This window comes from Opisthocomus hoazin, chromosome 24, assembly GCF_030867145.1.
Source record: "Opisthocomus hoazin isolate bOpiHoa1 chromosome 24, bOpiHoa1.hap1, whole genome shotgun sequence".
In the NCBI taxonomy this organism is placed as follows: Eukaryota; Metazoa; Chordata; class Aves; order Opisthocomiformes; family Opisthocomidae; genus Opisthocomus; species Opisthocomus hoazin.
In genome coordinates this window covers 3,492,481-3,513,650 of record NC_134437.1, presented here as the reverse complement: position 1 = coordinate 3,513,650, position 21,170 = coordinate 3,492,481, and the positions used below count along the sequence as shown (strand labels likewise).

Sequence of the window (21,170 nt, the reverse complement as noted above, 5' to 3'; positions counted from 1 at the left end):
AGGCCAAACCCTTTCATGTGACTGACAACTTCACTCCCCTCACTTTAAGAAGAGCTTTGACCACTACTGATCCAGCCAGATTCAAACCACTGACACAGAGGCCAAAGGTCTAGCGTTATTCCACAACATCTCACTCCCCAAATGATCCTGCGCAGAAGGGGAGAGCAGGAGCTTGCTGTCCCCGGTCACCCGCTCCCTGCTCTGGACACCCTAAGGCAGCTTCTGCAGCAGCAGCAGGCTTGCCCAAATATGCTTGCCCTGGAAACACTCATGGGTCATCAAATGCACTATGTTATTTAAACAATGCCAAAGGAAGCCTGGGCTGCTGATACAGGCTGCACAGACACACGGCCAGTCTGCACAGAGCATGGTCCTGCTGGGGCTGCTTTGTCCTTCCCATCCTCTGCACCCTGCCGCGGGCGAGTGGGATGGGTCCTCTGCGGAGGGCACCATCACCTAGCGCTGGTACCCAGCCAGCCAGGGTACTGATCCCGGCTGCATCAGAGGGAAGTTTATCAGAGGTCTTACAGAAAAACTGCAGCATCAGATTCGTGCCAACAAAGCTTCCAGACAAAACCAAACCACACCACACCATCTCTTCTTAGCTCAGCTCTATTCTCCGGGGGCATTCCCGAGATGGGTAAATTCAGGAGCTGTTGCTGAGGGATCTCTCAGACACAAGCCCATCTCCTGAGGGAGGAGCAAGGGAGCCAAGCGCCAAAGGCTTGCTGTGCGCTGATGTACAGGCACCGAGCAGCCACCACCGCACTACACTACAAAGACAGCAAATCCAGGCGTGGCGGAACAAGCGGAAGGCTGTCACATTGCCGTGACAATACTTTCATTGGCTTGTATCAGACTAGCGAATTCATTTCAGCTCGAAGATGCGGTGGAGAATGAGAGAAAGGGAAGACCAGACAACCGTCCCCCTGATGGGGGGGACTCTGAGCCAGAGACTGTACTGCAGTGGGAAGGAGCAAGACGTAATTCTTCCAGCCCTACTGTCCCCTCAGCCTCTGAAGCCAAAACATAGCAGATAGGAAGATTTGCTGTTCCCTCTTGTTTGCTTGTTACAGACAGCACACGTGTACAGTGTCAGCCAAACTACTGGAGACGGCAGTTGTCTGTGCCAGAGCCAGCAAGGCTAAGGGGGGAATCCTGCCCTGGCCAGAGAGCGGCTTTACTCCCTGTTCACTCAAGGAATGAGCAGGGTGTTCAGCCTCCCCGCCCTGCATGCGCAGAGGGACCAATTAGCTCCGTGTTTTCTGAGTTTGTGACATCTTTCACTAAGGAACGGTCTAGAGTCCTTCCAAGTGACTTCTCCAAAGCCAGATCTCCATCGTCTGATCACAAAATTTACAGGTTTCCTGGATCTGACAAGTCAGACTGCTGACCTAGACACGGGAGTCACTACAACTCTTCCACTAATCCCCCAAGCCATCCTGGTCCCCCTCTTCCTTAGCTCTTAATTAGCTTTGTGAGCAGGTCGATAAGATATATACTGGTGAATCTGGGTCAACAACAAATTTATGTTTATATAGCAACCTTCTCAATCATATCATCGTGCACAATTAGCTGTAATAGAATTTTTAGCACTTAAGAATAAATCAATAGCTGGTTAATTTAGAAGCAATAAAACAAAACACTTTTCCCATACAGCCTATAGTCGCTCTGAGGAGATTCAGTGCTGCGAGGGGATTACATAGACAAAAAAAATTTTTTTTTTTAATATTGCATCAAGTTGGATAATTTTCTGACCTTCTGGTCCTGCACACTAACTGCATGTGAGTCAAACCTCCCTTTCTGTCAGCTGATCAGGATCAAGCAGGAATTAGTTTCCTACCATGATACAGCACTGCACAGAGAAAAGGCACAGAGCTTTTAATTTAGGTAAGATTTGGAAAGCTTTAACCCATATGACAGGTTTGTATCCCAGCTGATGCCCTCTCTGTGCTAAAGGCTGTACGGAGTAGAGTGCCCAAGGGATAAAGCCACTGAAAGAGGAATGTGTATGCCCAGTATTGGATCTGCTGGCATTTCTGCTTCGAGTGGTCCCGAAGTGGGATGGGGGATGGACAAGGGGCTGGAACCGAGGACAAAACCCCTTGGGGGGTGACTGCCAAGGAAGGAGAGGACCCCCCTGGGTGGTGAAACAACCTCAGAGAGCAACATCCCAAGCAGCACTGAACAAACATAGTAGCATGCACCTGGCCTTCTCTGCCCTGACTGACCTGATCCAACCTGCCAGTCCCTGGGACTGATCAAAAACTCGCTGAAACTGTTACAAAGACTCTAAAGGGCCTAGGAAGAACAAAGCAGAGAAAGCTTTTGCTCTTCTCCAATTTCTGATTCAGCCTCACAGAGGCTTTGCCAGCTGTGCCCTGCTGAAGCAAAGTAATAATCCTCCTAAATAAGGCCAAGCTGCAGAAGAAACAAATGGTTTCTATGTGCAGATGAAGTTAAAACACTTATCACTGAAGAAAAACAACCCTCCAGAAGCTCCCATTTAATGAAGAGGCACTGCCAAGGTTAGTAGGCCAAAAATTTGATGGCTATTCCTTTCCTTTGTTTGCACAGATCACACACTGCTCTCTGCGCTTTCCTTCTTGCCTCCCAAAAGAAACGTTGCAGATCTGTAACTCTGTGTGTGTGTATATATATAAACACACACGGAGAGATATGTATAAAAACTACGCCAATAGCCCAGAGCATTTGCAAACAACCGTACAGAAGGCTCTTTAGAAGAAGCAGACGGAGGTGGGATCTCAGCTGGTGTCGAGAGCTATCACTCTGCTGGGGAAGGGCGACCCAGGAGACAGGGCGCTAGTTCAGGAGGGACCTCCAGACCCTACCATGCCCTGTCCCTGACCCTCAGCAAGTCTTCTAGACCTAGAGCTATCCCACCTGACTTAGACACTCAGTTGAAGCTCCTAAGGTAGGCTGAGTGTCAGCCAGGTCCCCCTCAGCAAGTCTTCTAGACCTAGAGCTATCCCACCTGACTTAGACACTCAGTTGAAGCTCCTAAGGTAGGCTGAGTGTCAGCCAGGTCCCCCTCATTGTCCAGGGAAGAAGCAGACAGAAGCCGGTGGGCATCTTCTAGAAATGCTTGTCTCCCGCAGCCGGGAGGAAAGCTGTGGCAGGAGCCCCAGACCCCTGCCTGGAGCCACAGGGGATGGATTTGGGCCCTCGCTCCTCCGCTTTGCAGGAGGGATGCGCCACTGTTGTGAGGATAATGATGGGGAGGCTCAGGGGCTCCTCTCACCCAGTGGTCTGGATTGTCATAAATACACCTTGCTGTGGCTTTGCCACCAGCTGAGAAACTGTCACTGGGTTCTCCCAGGCGCTTTGGTAATAACAAGGCAGGGCAGAAATCGGTGACTGAGGAAGTATTGGTTTAAATAACATCAATCTTAATGTTAGCTTTGGCTAAGCCTATTTTACTAAGGATCTCGGAGCATTTCATGAACTGTGTTTAAGCTTCAGGATCCCTGGGGAAGGACTACCTTTAGCTGCGGAGGAAAACAAAGAGCAGGGAGGGGGTAAGAGGCTGACTGAGCACACACGTACACAGAACTGTTGTCAAACCCAGCAGAAGCATTCAGTTTTCAGTTTAGCTGCCGTGCAGCAACACCGAAAAGCAAAGCCACAAAATAATCTCGATCCACACACTTCAAGTAAACAAAAAATGTTCCTCTCCAAGAACAATGCTCAAAGTCAAGGAGCTGAAATGAATCTGCCAAAACTTTTCTGGGTAGAAATGTGATTCTTACTTTCTTCCCTCTCAAACAGTGTGGTTTGTAAAGTTTTTTGCAGCTTCTACTGACCCCTGCCAGAGCCTACATATTTTCCTGTTTCAAGTTTTCATTATTTTTTCCACTGGGAGAAAAAAGAATCCATTCTGTATCGAGCTCTCACACAGGTACTCCAGAGTCCAGGCCTCCCTTCCAACAAAGCGAGCACCCTGAGAGCACCCAGGGGTCCTGACTCCCTCTCTGACTACTTTGCACGCTGTCACATCAACACAACAAATACATTTGCCATCGGGAGAACACATTAAATGGAAATCCTCTCGTGAAAGCCTCACAAATGCACTAAAACCTCCATCTATCCTTATCATCCTGGAGCACTTAATAAAGCATCAGGGCTTTTCATTGCCAAGTCTCACTAGAGCACAGTTAAAAAGAGCAGCTAATTCACTTACCCGAGCAATCAGCTCCCCGACCATCCCTGTCCATGTGCCATTTGCCTCAGGGACTCCATACACACCATCGCCAACGAGGTGGATCTTATAGTTGAAACGCAGGATCTCTGCCAGCTCCTTCAGCATGTCCATGCAGAAGCCCTCGTAGCGGTCATTTCCTTCCAGCTCCTGATGGTTCCACTTCAGCATTAAGTAAGGGTTTTCCTGCATTGAAACTGGGCAGCTGTCATTCCCATCTTAGCCGAGGCATCCCACCAGCACGGCGCTGAGCCGTAGGGCACAGAGGGCAGTGGGCTCCCTAGCAGCGCCAGGATGGCAGATGCTTTGACATGGGGCACCCAAGCCAACCTCCCGCCCCGATATATCCCTCTCAACTAGGGTATAAGAGATACAGAAAGCTGCTTTGATCACTTGGGAACCCAACATGGTGTAAAGCTAGAAGAGCTGTTTCTACACTGGTATTCATTGACCCCTGCTGTGTCAGGGACATGCTGGATGTGCAGCAGGTAAATCCCAGTTTAGGATATATAACAGAGCTAAGGGATCATGCTTTTCTGGCTGTTTCTGACTGGCATATGCCAGAGCAGCCCAGTGACTGCTCCGAGTTATGGCACAACATACAGATCCCAGACTCTCTTGGCTTATAGTCACTTCTTCAGTTTGTTGCCTTTTTCAACAAAATTTGTGGAACATGAGGAAGTAGTGCCCGCAGTTCTTCAGGATTTTGAGTGTCTTTAAGCAAGGAGCAGAGGCACTGGAAAAACTCATGGGACAGGCAGCACCTGGAAGGGGAATTTGTTGCGTGAGGACAGTGGTGCCTGTAAATGTGAAGTCTTGGTTCATGAAAGTTGTACCCCTCTTGGCCAATTTCAAAAATCTTATGAGTAGAAGGGACAACTGTCCCTTCCAACTTACCAGCTGTACACAAAACAAGAACATCATTCAGAGATGAATGTAAAATGGCAACTCATCCCCATCCCAGCCCTCTCCCCAGCTGCTTCTGAACTCATCAAATATCATTTCCATATGAAACATCAACTTGAGTTTAATTACAGTGTCATGAATTGTCCTCAGTGATGTAATTAGAGATTTGATCATCTGTTCTTATGAAATCAGTGTGCAACGCTGCATGCTGGGGGCCAAGGGAGGCATGAAGAGGGAGTAATATTCTAGCTGATTGACACCCCTAAGCGTTGGGCTGGCAAAGAGCTAATGGGAACTGTAGGTGACCCCTCACTTACCAGGATGGTGGTGACAATAAGTGTGGTGTTGAACAGACTGTCTGATATGTTGGAGGAGAAGATCCTGTTGTCCATGCTGAGTCCTTCAGAAACGTGCCAGTGGCCAATCTGGAGAGATAAACAGCACAATAAAGGAATTTACAGGACAAATTGCTGTACGTACCTGCCATATGGCTCTGGTGACTGACAACCACCAAGCTGGCCCTGGAAGAAGTGTTTATGAATGCTCCATTACCTTTACAATGCACCCCCCTCAACGGGACGGCAGAGAGATTAACCCACTGGTGCACGGCACCAGCACACCCTGACCTGTGCGACAATGCCAAAACACATCCCTGCTCACGGTGGGCACAGTCTTCCCATGTGTCCTCCCCCTGAAGCTACAGCAAAGCCCTGCACCAGGAGAAAGCTGTGCAATGGGCAGCTCCCTGGGGCTCATGGTGGCCCAGCAGCCTTCTGCCTTGTCCCCAGATGCCACCAAGATGGGCGCATCTTACAGAGCAGCGCTCACATAGCCAAACCTGCAGGCTCATCCTCCCCCCAGCGTGCCACAGCTGGGAGCCTCTGCCATCCCTCACACTAAGGTGTTGCAGCTAGGTCATGTCCACAGGACAAAGACTCGGTCATCGCTCCGAGCCTCATGGATTTTGGCTGACCCCTTCACCTCCTCAGTTCTCTGGAGATCAGCTCCTAATGGGGATAGGGTACAGGGGTGCTTCGGAGGAGGCTGCTGGAACGGCAACACCATAGCCAGGCTTTGGCTCAGCTGCACCATCCGGCCCTGACCAGCAGCTCCATCTTGGCAGCAGGTGGTGAAACGAAGCCACGTTCTCAGCGGTGCTGCACCGTGACTCATCTCCTCTATCCGCTCTAATGGATGCCAACTACTATGATTAAGTACCTCCAAACCCTTTGATTCAGGCTCATCACACCCAGCAGCTCCATGGACAGCCTAACTCACCCATCCAAGTATCAGCGTCACCGCAGCAAACGTAATTCCCTCTGCCAGTGGCAGGGAGCAGTCCCCCAGTGCTTGGGAGGACATCGTGACTCAGCTGTGATGCAACGCAACGAGCCACTGCTTTCAGACAGCAGGAAGAATATTCAGGAAAACCTAATTTTAACTTCAAGAGCCTAATCTCCCTCCCTGAGAGCTCTGGGCAGGGAGATCGGCACCTCCAGCAGCTCATTCAGAGCATGCAAATTAGGCTCCCGCTCTCTCATGCTCCCTAAAAGAGCCTCTGTTTTTTCTCATGGATAGACCGGCATCTGAGGGAGGCCAGCAGCCTCCAAGATCCCTTGTCTCCCCTTTTTCTTCAGCAAAGCCTCTCTGCCCCCGTCACGTCCTCTGCATGCTGAACTGCTGGCCACAGCCTAAGTCCTCTGACACCACTGAAGCGAGCTGCTGCAGCCCTAAGAGGTAGCAGGTGATCCCCACGTGCAGGGGTGTCTTCAGGGCTCCTCTGCAGCCACGGTGCCAGAGCAAATCCACTCCTGGTTCCCTCACGCTGACATGAGCTGTCTCAGGCACTGTCAGTCTAAGGCAGGTTATCCTTCTGCTGTGCCACGGTTGTCAGGGTAGTAGGAACAAATCGATTTCTCTTCCATCGAAGAGTAATCTTATTATGTTCAAAGAGGTGGGTGGAAGGCAACGCAGAGCTACGGGCCAGGCGGATGCACTGCCACGGAAATGAATGGGAGGCACACTGATTTACACCGCCCCAGGATTGACTCCATGCACTCAGTTGCTTTTCTTGGCAGTGCTTTGCCTCTGGCATGACTGATGGCTTGAGGACTTCAGAGTCGCTTCCCAGCTCGTGCATCTGAGCCAAATGCAACCTGAAACTGCAGCCATGCTGCTATGCTGTCAGCAGACTGAATCACTTTGGACGTTGAGGAAAGAGTCAAGCCCTTTCTTCTCCTGGCTCTTGGTGCAAATCTGGCCCAAGGGACTGACGTGCCATTACAAAAGTGGCCATCTGCGAGGGGTCCCAAATCCAGTCTCCTCATCTCTAGGCATAAGGAGCAGTGGGACCTGCAAACAGGATAGCTTACACTCCACAGCTCTGCAGAAGCAAAGCAGGCAGAGGAAGCAAAGGACAGCCAAGTGCATGTCTGCTCTCCTCCCTGGCTGGAGTTGAGGCACCGGGCTGCAGCAGTGCAGGCAGAGCCAGCTAAGTCCTTACTCCGCAGGTCACACAGCAGAGCTTCTTCCTATGAGCTGTCAGCCCCAGCCCCTTTGCCAACATTAATAATGCTCTGCTAAAAGCTCCTGCCATGGCAAGGAACTCTGAATGTGTTGGAAGCATGAACACTCGGGTGCTCCTCACCAATAAGAGAGGCACTGGGGGTTGTTAGCCTCACCTGACAGCCGGGGAGATGGAGGAGCAGTGACGGTGTGTCAGAGCTGGCTGGGAGCAGATCTTGGGCATCAAGTCCTCTTGACAGCTTATTGTGGTTTGACTACCATCAGGCACGTAGCATCATGGTGACACTGTAGCACAGGACTCATCTCTGGGAACAACAGTCCCAAACTGGGAGATTTACCATGTACTTAATGGACAGGGAGTCCTTGAAGCGCAGCTTTAACTGGCCCACACAGGGTCTGCATTGGTGCGACGGGATGGATTTATCCCAGCTGCAATCCCCAACTCTGCACAAAGGTGCTTGTCTCTTGCTGTGATTGCTAAACAACAGACCCTCTGCAGCAATTGCCTCTCGGTGCGAGTGATCAGTCATAAACACTGCCTAATTTTTTTTCCTCCCAGATTTCACAACCAGAGATTAGTGACAGATTAACTTTAATTTTAACAGCCCTCACTGTTCTCAAATTTGTCCCTCCCCTGCTGGCATACTGAGACTAATTGACTGCCGCCTCCTCTGACAGCGCAGTGGGTTTGACCTTGCTTTTAGCACAGCGCCAAAGCCAAACACTCCCGTGTGCCAGGGTACTTCCACCCCATCCTGGCTCGTTCCAGCTCACCACTGTCCCCCTCACAGTATGACAAAGCCACTAATTGACTCCTCATGCTGTTCGCTGTTCCTGAAGTGTAATGTGTCAGAAGATGTCTGGGATCGTCAGATCTCTCCCTCTCTTGCAAGATGGATGTCAAGGTGATTTTAATCATCTCTATCTATGTATAAAGAGCCTCTGAAAAACAGAAAACATATTCATCTACAAAAATGTGCTAGAAAACAATCAAATGCTCTACACGGATGTGGGTAAGACAATCTTGTTGTTAAGGCTCTGGACTAGGACTTCAGAGTTTTTAGGACTCAGGATTTTTTAGTAACTGATATGATTGGTGTGTATAAATACACCAGGTGGAGGAGGTCCATAGCAAAGAGGTAGAACAGCTTTTGAAGCTAAAATGATAGTGTTGGTACAAAAATAAATAGATACAAACCAGCCAGAAATAAACAGGCTGAAAATTAGAAGAGGATTTCTAATGATTAGCAGAGCCTAAGTGACGGCATACCTCTTCCAGAAGAGCAGTGAGGGCAACACAACCCCCTGGTTGCAAGTTGGAACTCAATACCTTTGCGAGAGGGATTATCTTTCTTTCACAGAATCACAGAATGTTCGGGGTTGGAAGGGACCTCTGTGGGTCATCTCGTCCAACCCTCCTGCCGAAGCAGGGGCGCCTACAGCAGGCTGCACCGGACCTGGTCCAGGCGGGTCTTGAATATCTCCAGAGAAGGAGACTTCACCACCTCCCTGGGCAGCCTGTTCCAGGGCTCCGTCACCCTCCGAGGGAAGAAGTTCTTCCTCATGTTCAGACGGAACTTCCTCTGCTTCCGTTTGTGCCCGTTGCCCCTCGTCCTGTCACTGGGCACTACTGAAAAGCGCTTGGCCCCATCCTCCTGACACCCACCCTTCAGATATTTGTAAGTGTATATTAGGTCCCCTCACAGCCTTCTCTTCTTCAGGCTGAACAAGCCCAGCTCCCTCAGCCTCTCCTCGTAGGAGAGATGTTCCAGTCCCCTCACCATCCTTGTAGCCCTCCACTGGACTCTCTCCAGTAGCTCCTCATCTTTCTTGAACTGGGGAGCCCAGAACTGGACACAGTACTGCAGATGGGGCCTCACCAGGGCAGTGTAGAGGGGAAGGAGAACCTCCCTCGTCCTGCTGGCCACACTCTTCTTGATGCACCCCAGGATCATCCCATTGGATCCCATTATACAACCTGATGGCAGATGACAGCCCACAGCCTGGATGAAGCAAGCTCCCTCCATGTCCTCAAGCTGTGTGGTCCCACTGCAGACCTGCGCGTAGTCTCTGCACTTCCCTGTGCTCAGCTCTCTGCCTCTGCCGTAGGGAGAGCCAGCCCTGCTCTGCCTGCAACGCCTGCCAGCGCCTCGAGGAAGGAGGTCTGTGTTGTTACATATCCTTGCTGTAAGCAGGGAGCAAGTACACATGAACCACGAGCCTGGAATAAGCAAGGAACTGCCCCTGCTTGTGACGCTGCCCCATTCCCACAGGCAGGCCAGGTCCCTCAAACTGGCTGCTCTCCAAAAGGCATTACTTGGACTGGTGACAAAGATTTCTCATCTCCGTAGAAAATCACCAGCGGCTAACGCGACGCAAGTGAGGCATTCCTGGCTCGCTCCTTCAGATCCTTCAGCTCCTCCGTTCAGATACAGCCACGTTCAGGATGCCCGGGCTTTCAAGCTCCTTGTGGCGCAAGATGACAAAATATCACTCAGGCTAATGATTTTAATGATGTCTTCTTCTCAGTGCCCTGCAGGCCTGAATGGCAGCTGATGGCAGGGAGAGAAGACATGGCAAGGCTTCTCCATAAGCTTCATAGGCACCACAGGTACTTACCACCACCACTCCCCAGCTAAAAATTAAAGTAAAGCCAGTCCTGAATATGAGTATCTTCGAGCAGGCAGGACACCGCCGCTGCAACAAACCCAGATACTTCCTAGGCTCTGATTAGCAAGCACTGTCCTGCAGACTGCATTCATCACCTTGCCTTCCTCCATGTCTCCAGGAAAAGGAAGGAGAGCAAAATGCTATCGTCTCTCATCAAGTCTGTGTTTGGAGAGCCTTGTCAGCACTAACGGGAAAGAGACTGTGCCAGGAGGAGATACAATTAATAGGTACTTGGTACATGGTGCCATCATTGGCCTGAACAGGAGGGAGTTTGGGGGTGTCTGGGGAGGGGAAAGGGGAATAAAACAAACAAATGAAAGAAATCCCTCAGACGACACTGCACAGGCCTGCCACGTGGTTGGCACTTCTGAAGGACGCTACTGCAGGACTGATGGCAGCAAGGCAAGCAGGCAAAAGCTTCCTCCACATAAGCTGTCAGGGGACACAGAGAACACCAACTATAGAAACCTGTACAACCACAAGACACGCGCACAACCCACCTCTGAAGCCATGCAGCAAACCCCACGATCTCCTTTCCCCCCCCCCCCCGTGACGTCCCCTTCAGACAAGGTGACTGACACCTGGCATAGCCCACGCAGGACCCGATGGTGGCACACACGGAGTTCACCTGGTCCTCGGGGGCAAAAGACATTCAGCGCTTGGCAGGATCTGTCCCTGAACTCTTGCTGGGGGTAACAGCTAAAGAGGAACAAGTCCCATCGAGACTGATTAACTGCTTCTAAATTAAAAAGGTTTGATGTGGCGGGGATCGCTGAGGGTCTCAGAGCTATCGGCTGGTAATTCATCTGTATCTCATCAACATACCAATTAGACACCCCCATCACTTGCACTGCTCTGTCTCAGGACACCAGCAGAGCCGTTAGGCGACTAATGGCTGTACTTAGGACAGGGGAGAACAAGGGGTCACAGGCAGAGCTGGGGACAACATGCCCATGGCAGGACTCCAGCCCCAACAGCAGCTTCCCCTGCTTCTCCTCTGCACGCTTGCCTTCCCTGGGGTCGTATAAATCACAGCCCCTCTTCCTTCCTTTCTCCTGTTAAGCTGCCAAACCCTAGCTCTTGGTTTACTGCAAATCACTACACTGAAACTGGAGGGGTGTGCTGCAATGCTTTTTAAAGGGGCAAAGAAAGGGAAAAAATAAAAAAGATGACATTTACAAGCTCAGTCCTTGTCAGATCGATGGATCACCAACACATTAATGAGTCTGTGCTTTATCGCGCATCTTATGAACACAGAGCAGCTCTCATATGGCTGGGGAAAAATTTTCACTAGTTAAGCTAAATCAGGAAAAGACACGTTTGGTGCATACATAAATGTATTAAAAATTGGATGTCAAAAAGCCCTGTCTCTCCTTGCCCAAAAGCAACAGCAAGTTAGAAAATCTAAGTGTCTCTAATTTGTTTGCTGGCTGGATCAGCTTCAAAATTCGTTGAACTCTCTATCAAAGCTGATGAGCTGGAAGTCCCTGTGGCTTCGATAGATGGAAAGAGAGAGAGGGGGAAAGAGAAGAAGAGAGAGGGAAAGAGAGAAAGAGAGAAATGAGCAGAGACCGTGAGCTTGATTAAAACTGAGGAGGGAATAAAAGTGTTTCAAACAAGAGCCTGAGCAAATCAGTTAATACAACCCTTGGGAACAAGATTGTCTCCAGGATGGGAATGTCTGTTCCTTACCCCATCTCCTTGTGGTGGGTTTAATTAAATGATTTTTAATGATTTATTTAGTCATTCTTATTATGAGAAGCCAGGTTGGTGAGAAGAAAATAATCATCTATGGCACCGCAGAGTGGCCTTTGGTTTCCCTTTGCCGTGACGGAGAGGGGTGGGCAGGACCAAACAGGACCCTGCCCAGATGTCACAGCTCTGCCCAGCGACAGACAGTCTTCGCAGCCTGGCACATCACAAGAAGCTCTTGCAGCCTGCGAGGGGTCCTAACCCCGCTCTGGGCACTGCTGTCAGTCAGGCAAGACCCCCGTGAGGGGGCTGCCTGCAAATGGGAGAGCGGAGGGGAGAAAGGCTGCCCCAGACGTATGGGGCAACTTTATGAAGACTCACTCCTCGCTGGTGGGTTTCTGACAGGACAGGGCTTGCAGGCACTGCAGGCTCTCAGCAGGCAGCTGCCCACACCGCGGGGCTGCCCCGTCCTTCCAGCACCTTGTTATTGTGACTGAAAGTGATTTATCACCACTGCTCTCTGATGGGAAGTTCAAAAAACTTAGTCCCAGAGCAGGTTTCCTGAATACCTCTGAAACATGAAGCTGCTTACTTACCGAGCCGTTGCACGCAACAGGTCAAAAAAGGTTTTCTCCTGTCAGACCGTTTTGTGGAGAAGAGACGAGACTTTTGTCTCAGGGCAGATCAGGCGGCAGTCAGAGCTCTCTGTGGGGCTCTGGGAGAAGCACTCCTCCAAAAGGACCTGTGCATTTAATGCGAACTCCCTGCCACTTTTAAACACATCAAAACCATAGCTGTCATAGTGAGGTTTACAGCATTTGCTTCCTTTGCTCCAGCTGAATGCAGTGCTCTTACTAATGCAGATGGGCTAGGATCTGTCACTTTTGCTCAGAGTATGATGGGTTTGGGAAATGATTAAAAGGGCATTGGTGCTATGAGAGATCTTACTGTGAGGAAAATGCCATCCTGATCCCCTGCTCACTCAGCTAAAGGCGGCATCAAAGCTGAGCTGTCACTTGACAGGTAAGAACTGGCAGGCAACATCCTTGCCAAGGCTAAAATTCACTGCTGCCAGACCAGGAGAGACTGCCGAATGCCAAAATGCTCTGCTGGTGTCGGGCAAGATACAATAGCTTTTGTTCTCTGCCAGCGTCTGGGAGAAATGGCAATCTCCGAGAAAAGGGCAGGTGTGGAGCTGTCAGCAGGGAAATAAGACAGATGAAAACCTTTTTTTCTGGGCCTTCTGTTTTTTTCCCGAAAGAGGTTTGGATTTACCAGTAAAACCCTAAAAAAGTCAAAACAGTAAAAACAGTAAAAACTTCCTCAGGCTTGTGTCACATAATCTCAACTGTTTGATATCTGTGACCCCACACAGTTATCCTCAACTTTAGCTGGAGCCAGAAAATATCCCTTGGACAGAAAGAGAGTAATAAGCAGAAAAAGCACCAACGCTGTGAGGAATCTACAAGCACTAAGACGAAAAGCAAATGAGAGTCTGAGCCAAGCAAACCTGTTCCAGAGGAACACGCACCATAAACAGAGAGGTAAATTACCTTGCACTTCCTCCCGCATGCCAGGCTAGGGAGAGACGGTGCGGAGCTCCTGACATGGGACTGCCCCTGTCACTTTCCCTCCCAGAACCAGCTGTTTGGAAAGGTTCATAGTACCCTTTTTTGCCCATTTCATGGGAAATTCTGCCATTTTTCTCCATACAAATAATTTTGAGTACATGTGACTCTACAAGCTTAAGAACCAAAGTGTCTTGAGCATGAGCTCATATCTGGCACACAGTTTATGCCCTGAATTATCTCCTGCACAGGAGGGTTACTGTGACAGGACAGATACTGGCTCTAACATCACCACCTCAGGGGCCTGATACATTAAGACAAATCTAAATTATCATGACAAAGCAAAACACAGTGTGTTTTCCAACCCAGGCCCAGTGAGAGCTACTGTGACAGCCACGCTGTGCATGTCACTTGCTGAACACCTCATCTTGCAAAGTGGGGGGCTGCAACCCCCTACACTCCTCACCACAGTAGCCTGAGCCAAGCCTGTGCCAGGCTATGCACGGACTGTCCCCCGGCACCGTCCCCGAGGCAGCGTGGCCGCTCTTACCTGCCGGAAGCCGCTGCGTGTGTGCTGCAGGATTTTCAAGGCGTAGTTGGATCGCTGGCCTTTGCTGTTGAATTCGATGTGGCCAGTGAGACCTTCCAATTCTACCTGTCCAAGAGAGAATGAGTTACAGCGCCCATCAAGGCGGCTCACCCCGCTGCCCGCAGCCGAGCCGTGGGAGGTGGCTGCTCACCCCACGCACTGACCATCCACCCTCCCAGCGGCAGCAGCAATGCAATCCTCATGTCTCAATCCCAACTGCTTTCAGAGCCTGGCTAGGGTAGCACTGAGAGATGTGGAGCGGAGCAGGAGAATCAGCAGCATGAGGTGCAGGGTTCCCTGAATTGCTCTGCACCCTTCCTCCATCCTAAGGCTAACACCGTGCTGCTCTGTGGCAGGCATGAGCTCTTCGCTACGTCACACTGAATCATTAGCTGGGGATTCCTCCACAAACCATTACACGCTGTTGCACTGCATCGGGCCAGTGTTCAGCACAAGAGCATGTTGCAGCAGAGCCAGGATATGTCTAGCCTCACTGTGCAGATTAACCATTGCTCACTTGCTGCTGGAGCACCTCTTCAGTAACAAGAGCAAGCTACTGGGCCTCCTAGTAGCACAGCCAAGCGAAGCTGAAGAGTTTTGTCTCTGACTAAGGGTGAGATTTAAAGCAGGGTTCACATGCATGGGCCAAAATGGCACAACGTTCAGGTTCAGCTGATCCTTCTTTTTTGGGAAAAAAAATCTCATTACCTTTCAACTGCATCCCAAACATACTCAGAAAACACGCTCCTTCTGCATGGTCAGGTCTCATTTTGACAAACTCCAGCTATTTCACAAGGCTGAAATTTCAGGGTCTGTTCTCATGCCAGAACTAGGCTTCCAGCAACCACACTTTTGGGTTCAAAGGAGCCCAAACTCCTTTATAGGGAAACCCACCTCTTGCCACTGAGCTCTAAGCTATTGTACTGCACGACCTCATATCAACTCAAGTTCACTCATAACAGAGCTCAAATCACTTAGAAACATTCACACTTAAAAAAAGAAATTCATTGAATTCCAGTTTTTCTGGAGCAAAGCCTGAAAAACGGTGTGTTTCATGTTGTTCCAAGGCCAGTGACAAACCAGCCCTCAGATCTCCTCTCCTTTCATTCCCAGTGGTACCTTCAAACAGACTGACACTCTGTGCTTGAAAACTGTGCCTGCACCAGCGTGTACATACACATCTCTTGCTTCTGGCAGTGACGAGCACTGGCTCCTAACACACCAGCAAACTTCAGTCCCTCCTCACCATTCTCAGGTAGTTCATCAGACTGGTGCCGTGCTGCCAGATCTGGGCAGACCCACAGGACAGGGGCTTCACGCCAATCTCCTGACTCCGGTTCAGCTCCTGCACAGCCGTCACCACAGCATACACAGCATCAAACAGCAGGGCAGAAGAGAGCTGTGGGGAAAAGGAAGCAAGACATTGAGACAGGAAGACAAACATCAAGCCTCCCACTGCACCTTCAGGACCTTGCAGCAAGCAGGAGAATGCTCTGTCCACAGCCTCAGCGGGGGTCAGAAAGGAGCAAAATCCTTGGCCTCCTCTGTGCTGACAGCAAGCACTGCTTGCCTACCATTCTGCTCCAGCAACACCCTGCAGCCCTGTCTGCACCCATCCGAGAGCAGGGAGACAAAAGCAATGGTATCCCTGCACGGCTGTGTCTGTGTAGGCATCACCGGGCCAAATGTAATCCCACTGCCAGCCCCACTCCCAGTCTGTCACGTTTCTCCTTTTCTTCTTGCTTCCTTCCTTACCCTTTATGTCTCTGCTTGCTTATTCCTCAGGGTTTCTTCCATCGCTGTCATCTTTCTACCTCTATTTGTCCCTGTCCCTTCCCATTCTTTTCTCTCTCAGTTTCCTAAAGTAACTAACTGTTTCTAATCAAGGTATGCTCTTTTGGTGCTTTGGTGAGCTCTGATCAATCTGCTGGACAGGGGGAGATCTCCTGAGAGCATCAGGTTTGTGAAGGTCTTAAAATAGGCAGCTGGGCAGAATAAAGATCCTGTGCCTGCACGCACAGGAGGGAAGCTAACTGTTCTGCTGCAACCTTCATTAGGTACCAGAGAGTTCTTCTTCGACCTATGAAAGGCAGAGCCATGAGAAATGAGGTTTTCCTAGATCTGCTTCTCCAACAACTGACCCTTGGCCTTCAGACCCCATTGAGACCATCGAGTCCCTTGCTAGAATCTCCAGTTTCCTGCTGGCTGTTACCTGCTCTGCAACAGCATTGCTGAAGCAATGTCCAGAATCACAGAGCTCATCCCCTCTCCTTCTCATCTTTGCTTTTTTTGCCTTTAATCTGATTTCTTTGTCCCTCAAGCCTCACAAACCGTGTTTTTCGCCCATGCACAACCATTTCAATGTTTTTGATCTAGTTAATAATCAGCCATTTGCTCTCTTGTGTTCACTGTTGTGACTAAGATTTCACTTTTAATTATTGTCACCTCCTGACTCTGCTGGAATTAAGTTGCTGCAGCTCATTACTATCAGGGCTACATTTTCCTCATGGCTGCTTCTGAGAGCATCCTCTTACCATCCCAGCTCTGGGTAATGGATTCAGTCTCTAGCCTGGGTCTCCTTTCACCCACCTTAACCTGTTAGTGACTTCTGGCACTTCCACAGTATCCACATCCCCTATTCCTCCCAAAGCCTGATTAGGTTTATTCACTTCTGCCAGTTGCCCTGCAGGGACAACTTCGCCCAGTTCAATCATCCCAATGAACCTTTGGCTTCAACTGTGTTACTAATTGGAACAGAGTGAGCCAGATTTAACCCTGCTTGATCTTACTCAGATCAGTGGTAAAACCTCATTGACCACAATGGCCTGGGATTAGGCAGTTAACGAGCAGCACAAAACCTTAAAACGTACAAGCCAGCACAAGTTAAAAGGCATGACTCCAGCCTAATGCTAGCAAACCCCCAAACACCAGCTCTAATGCCACCAGTAACCTCTTGCTTTTCCAGCTCCTCTCTGCTGACACAGACTCACATTTGCTCTATCACATTTCTCCTGCACATATCCGTCTTACTCAAATAGTATCCAGGGACTTTCCAGTAAGTGTTAGCAACTTGACTGGCCCCTGCCAGTCTTGCATCTGACCCCTCTCTCAAGCAATGGGCAGCACCTTTGGTCATGTATGTTGAGTGCTTTCTGCTGCTACTAAGGATTGACTGGCTACAGTGCTATGAAGTTTTAGTACAGCTATTTTGCAGGAGGCAACCTGTAACACCAGAGCAGATGAGCAGCCTGAGGACACACAAGGAACAGGTGGCAAAGTGGGAACACAAATCAGGTATCCTGTTTCCCATCCTGCCTCAGTGATGAGATACCACAGTTCCCTTTGCAACGGCAGCAAGCCTCTGTCCTGCAATTCTTCCCTTCTGTTCGGGCTAAGTTTGCTATGTTTTTTTGCTTAGTATTCACAGCCGATTTAAACATTCCCTTCCTGTGAAGTATTTTCTTCTTAAAGGAGCTGATACATCCTTCTTCCTACCTTTCTTTTTTCCTCTCCCATGCAAGTTCCTTTCCTAATAGTACCTCTCCAGCCTGTCCTGTCCTCAGCCCCTGTTCCACGAAGCTTTTTAGCATACAATTAATTTTAACTGTGGACTGAATCCCATTCAGGTTACAGGATACCATACACAAATAGCAGTCGCTTTCCTGAATCAGGAACCACATTAATACCAGTTGGCCAAACATGAATGCTATGAGAACAAATGCAACCCCTGTGACCCCAAAAGTTTCACCATCTCATGCCAAATCAGAATATTTGCCCAGCATTTTTAATTGTGTCCTGTTGGGTTTTCATTTCCATTTTCCCTGAGCAGCTAATGATCTCTTATTAGCTGGTGAGCAAGCGACTTGTAGATCTCAGTGAGGCATTTGACATTATTGATTGGAATATTTTACTCCTTAGTCTTGAACAATTTGTTGGAATGTTTGACAGCCCCCTTATGATTTCAAGCAATTTAGGGATTGGGGAGGGGGCTGGGATGTGCAGGATCAAGTCCTCTTGGTAGGGAATGTGAGTCCCTCCCACACTCTCAACATACCTCTTCCCTTTTTTTTTTCCCTCCACAATTTTCCTCAGAAGCACCGCATTTCCATTCCTGATCCTGCTTATCATTTATGCCAGCCATTCCCTGCCTGGCAACACAACCACACGCAAGTAAACAGACCCGTGCCCCTCTTTTTAAACTCTTACCTTGATTCCCCTTTCAATCTCTCGAACATCCACCACAAATCAGACCTAGGGAGGATCATAGCCTTCACTCCGTTCCCTCCTCTGGTATCAAAATCCTCCAAGGTACTCCACCTCTTCCTGTGGTCGCTGGGATCGTCCTGCTCCACCGCCACCTGCATTGCTGCCAGCAGCGCTGCCACTCTCCCGTTCATCTCTCATCTCCACCCAGTGCAGCATTTGCTCTGTTGCCCTGCACCACCAACGTAATGGCCATACCCCTCTGCTGCTGTTCACTCGGTAACGCTAATAAACCACATTCAACACAGCACGGTAGTTTGGGATGCAGGCTCTGTGGAGGAGACCGTTCACAACTACAAAACACTGGATTGCAGCAGCTGCTCTGGTTTCTTTGGTCTCTCCGGCTTTCATAGGCAGGCAAGCGTCTTCTCGCAAAGCTAACTGAGGGGGGTTAACACAAGCTCACTGCTTCCAGCTATCTCCCGCAGCCCAGAAAGCTCAGATGAGGACTGGGTCCTGTTAGCGCGTCCACTCTGCTTCCCTGCAGGCTCACATAAGTTAGCGGTGTGTTAAGGGAAGCTCCTGGAGTTTGCACTGGAACAGATGCAGAGCAGCCGCAAGGTCTCTCGTGCCTTGGGCCCATCACCTTCAGCAGATGAGTGGAGAGAGAGCTGGAGGCAGCACCTTTTTAACTTCCTCCAGGCAGATTCAGCAAGGGGGATCTGTCACTGCTCTCGTGTACATCGCCTCAACTTTCTTCATGTTGCCTATAAAATCTCTTGCTACTTTTATGTTTTCATTTTAAACCGCAGCTTTGTCACTCTGTCACAAAAAGCCAATTTTCCTGTTAACAAATTGATTCTCTTCCTTGCTTGCATCATCTGATTTGTGCAGATCCCTGTGGTTTTTGTACCATCTCTGCAATGTAAGAGCTCCGTGACAGGCTCCACGTGAAAGACTTGGTAAGCTCAGCAGTGGTCCACCACTTGCAGGTTCATGGGTCGCAGGGGACTCCCCTTTACCCCTAAAGCCTAATTCGTGACAACAAAAGTTGCTGATAAAAATTTCCACTTGACGGATGCGTCATCAGAACAAGGCTCCAGAAAATGGAGCAGATGGTAGGCTGGGCAGATAGGCTCGCTGCTCCATTCCCCTCGGCATGCTGGTCAGCTGCACAAGGACAGCCTGTACCTGAGAACTAAGGAGGTGCTGCAGCGTACATCTGTAACACAAAGCCCTGGGAACAACTCACCATCTAGAAAGGGTCAAGAAACCTATCTCCAGCCCTTGCCCACAGCAGCTGGCAGGACCATTCCCACCAGTGTCTTCAAGACAACTAATGCTATCAAGCTGCCCTGCACCTCGGGAGCAGGGATGGTGCCTGAGTTTGACCCGGGTACACTATAGCTCCATGCAGCACACCTTCCTCCCAACACCAGATCTATCCCTCTAGAAACCAACAGCAGGTTAAGCATGGTTCAGTGGAAGATGATTTTTATTTGTTTTTTATTTACGGAAATCTCCCACGTAAAGGCCATGTTTAAAGGTATGCTGATCTCCAGGGAAACATGAACAGGTTTGGCTAGTCTGGGTTTTGACATGTGGGGTTTGTTGTTTTTTTTTTTCTAAAACATTATCATCTGTATCTTTGCCCCCAAACATAACACAGAGAATTAAAACCATTAAAATCCTGTGAAATAGACTTTACAATCTGGATTTTATTCAATGACATAAACACTTAATTACAAACATCTGTTTTAGCCTAAATTCTAATTACCTAATCTAGCCATCTGTAATTTGAATGATTTTCTCTGATTTCCTTTCTTTGCAATGTGATTAATGAGAATGGCATTAGAGCAAGCAGCTCCCTCCTCCTTCTTCAGACGCTTTCTCAGCTCTAGTAAGAAAGCCTTGGGATTTTGCAGTTCACAGGAAACCTCCCTCCTGTCACTTCCAGCTGTTGAGCTTCCTTTTCTCTTTTTAGTATGAGCTATCCCACAAGATATCTGCTTCCCAGGACTAAAAGGGGAAGTTCTTACACAGAGAGATGCTCTCTGGGAGATGAGACCTGCCAGATGGCAAAACGGTACTGGATTTTCCTCGCAGACACTGCAGAGGAAACACATGCCCTGCCCAGAATATTTCACTTCACCTCTGCTCTGTATTTTCACTGCCTGGGGGAAGGCCCTTTTCTCATCACCTGGGACATGGCATATTGGTGATGGCAGCCTTGCTACAAACACAGGGTGAACCTTCACATCATCAGAAGGAAATTATCTTTTGGTTAAGACTCTATACTAGAGTTCAGGAGCAATAAACTCATTTTCACGTTGTGCTGTAGATTCCCTGACTCCAATGTAATGGGAGAAGTCACTTCCCCTCCATGCCTCAATTTCCCATTTGTACACCAAGAATAACAGTCCCTCCTGAGCATCTGACCACCACCTAGCACAAGGGGTGCTACCCAGCACAGCCAAGAGCAGCCCCACAGCAGGGGCTTGGCAAGGTACCGCAGCCCCCAGGCAGCTGCCCTAATGACAGCAGGGCTGGAACCACTTCGACCAGGGCGATGCAGTGTGGCCAAGCCCCCTCCCTCCAGATATGTCCTCCCTGGCCCGGGAAGAAGCCTGCTGTATAGCTGATTGTCCTTTATGAATGAATGAAAGGAGCATCCAGCTGGCTTAATAATACTCTGATGGGTGATTTAGGCTCAGGCTGACAAACCAAACAACCCTATTCAGCTCTGAACTCATTCACTCTTTCAAAAAACAGTGCTGCAATGGGGCATTCTGTTGCA

General features: G+C 49.5%; 1 protein-coding gene across 7 annotated transcripts in view; it reads right to left on the bottom strand.

Annotated features, from left to right (window-relative positions):
- GRIK4 (glutamate ionotropic receptor kainate type subunit 4) overlaps nucleotides 1-21,170 on the bottom strand; it is a 206,759-nt gene that overhangs the window by 23,295 nt on the left and 162,294 nt on the right. For 2 of the 7 annotated variants that reach the window (XR_012766114.1, XM_075442330.1), the window contains exons 9-12: nucleotides 15,417-15,569; nucleotides 14,132-14,236; nucleotides 5,443-5,550; nucleotides 4,202-4,405 (exon numbers count right to left, since the gene is read on the bottom strand). Coding sequence is in view for 6 of the 7 variants with exons in the window: in XM_075442330.1 (XP_075298445.1) it covers nucleotides 4,202-4,405; nucleotides 5,443-5,550; nucleotides 14,132-14,236; nucleotides 15,417-15,569 (570 nt within the window). In the remaining variant the exon portion in view is untranslated. Of the gene's footprint in view, nucleotides 1-4,201; nucleotides 4,417-4,956; nucleotides 4,984-5,442; nucleotides 5,551-10,398; nucleotides 10,754-14,131; nucleotides 14,237-15,416; nucleotides 15,570-21,170 lie in introns of those variants that run through there. The other 5 variants (XM_075442331.1, XM_075442332.1, XM_075442334.1 and 2 more) reach the window with 5 other exon arrangements.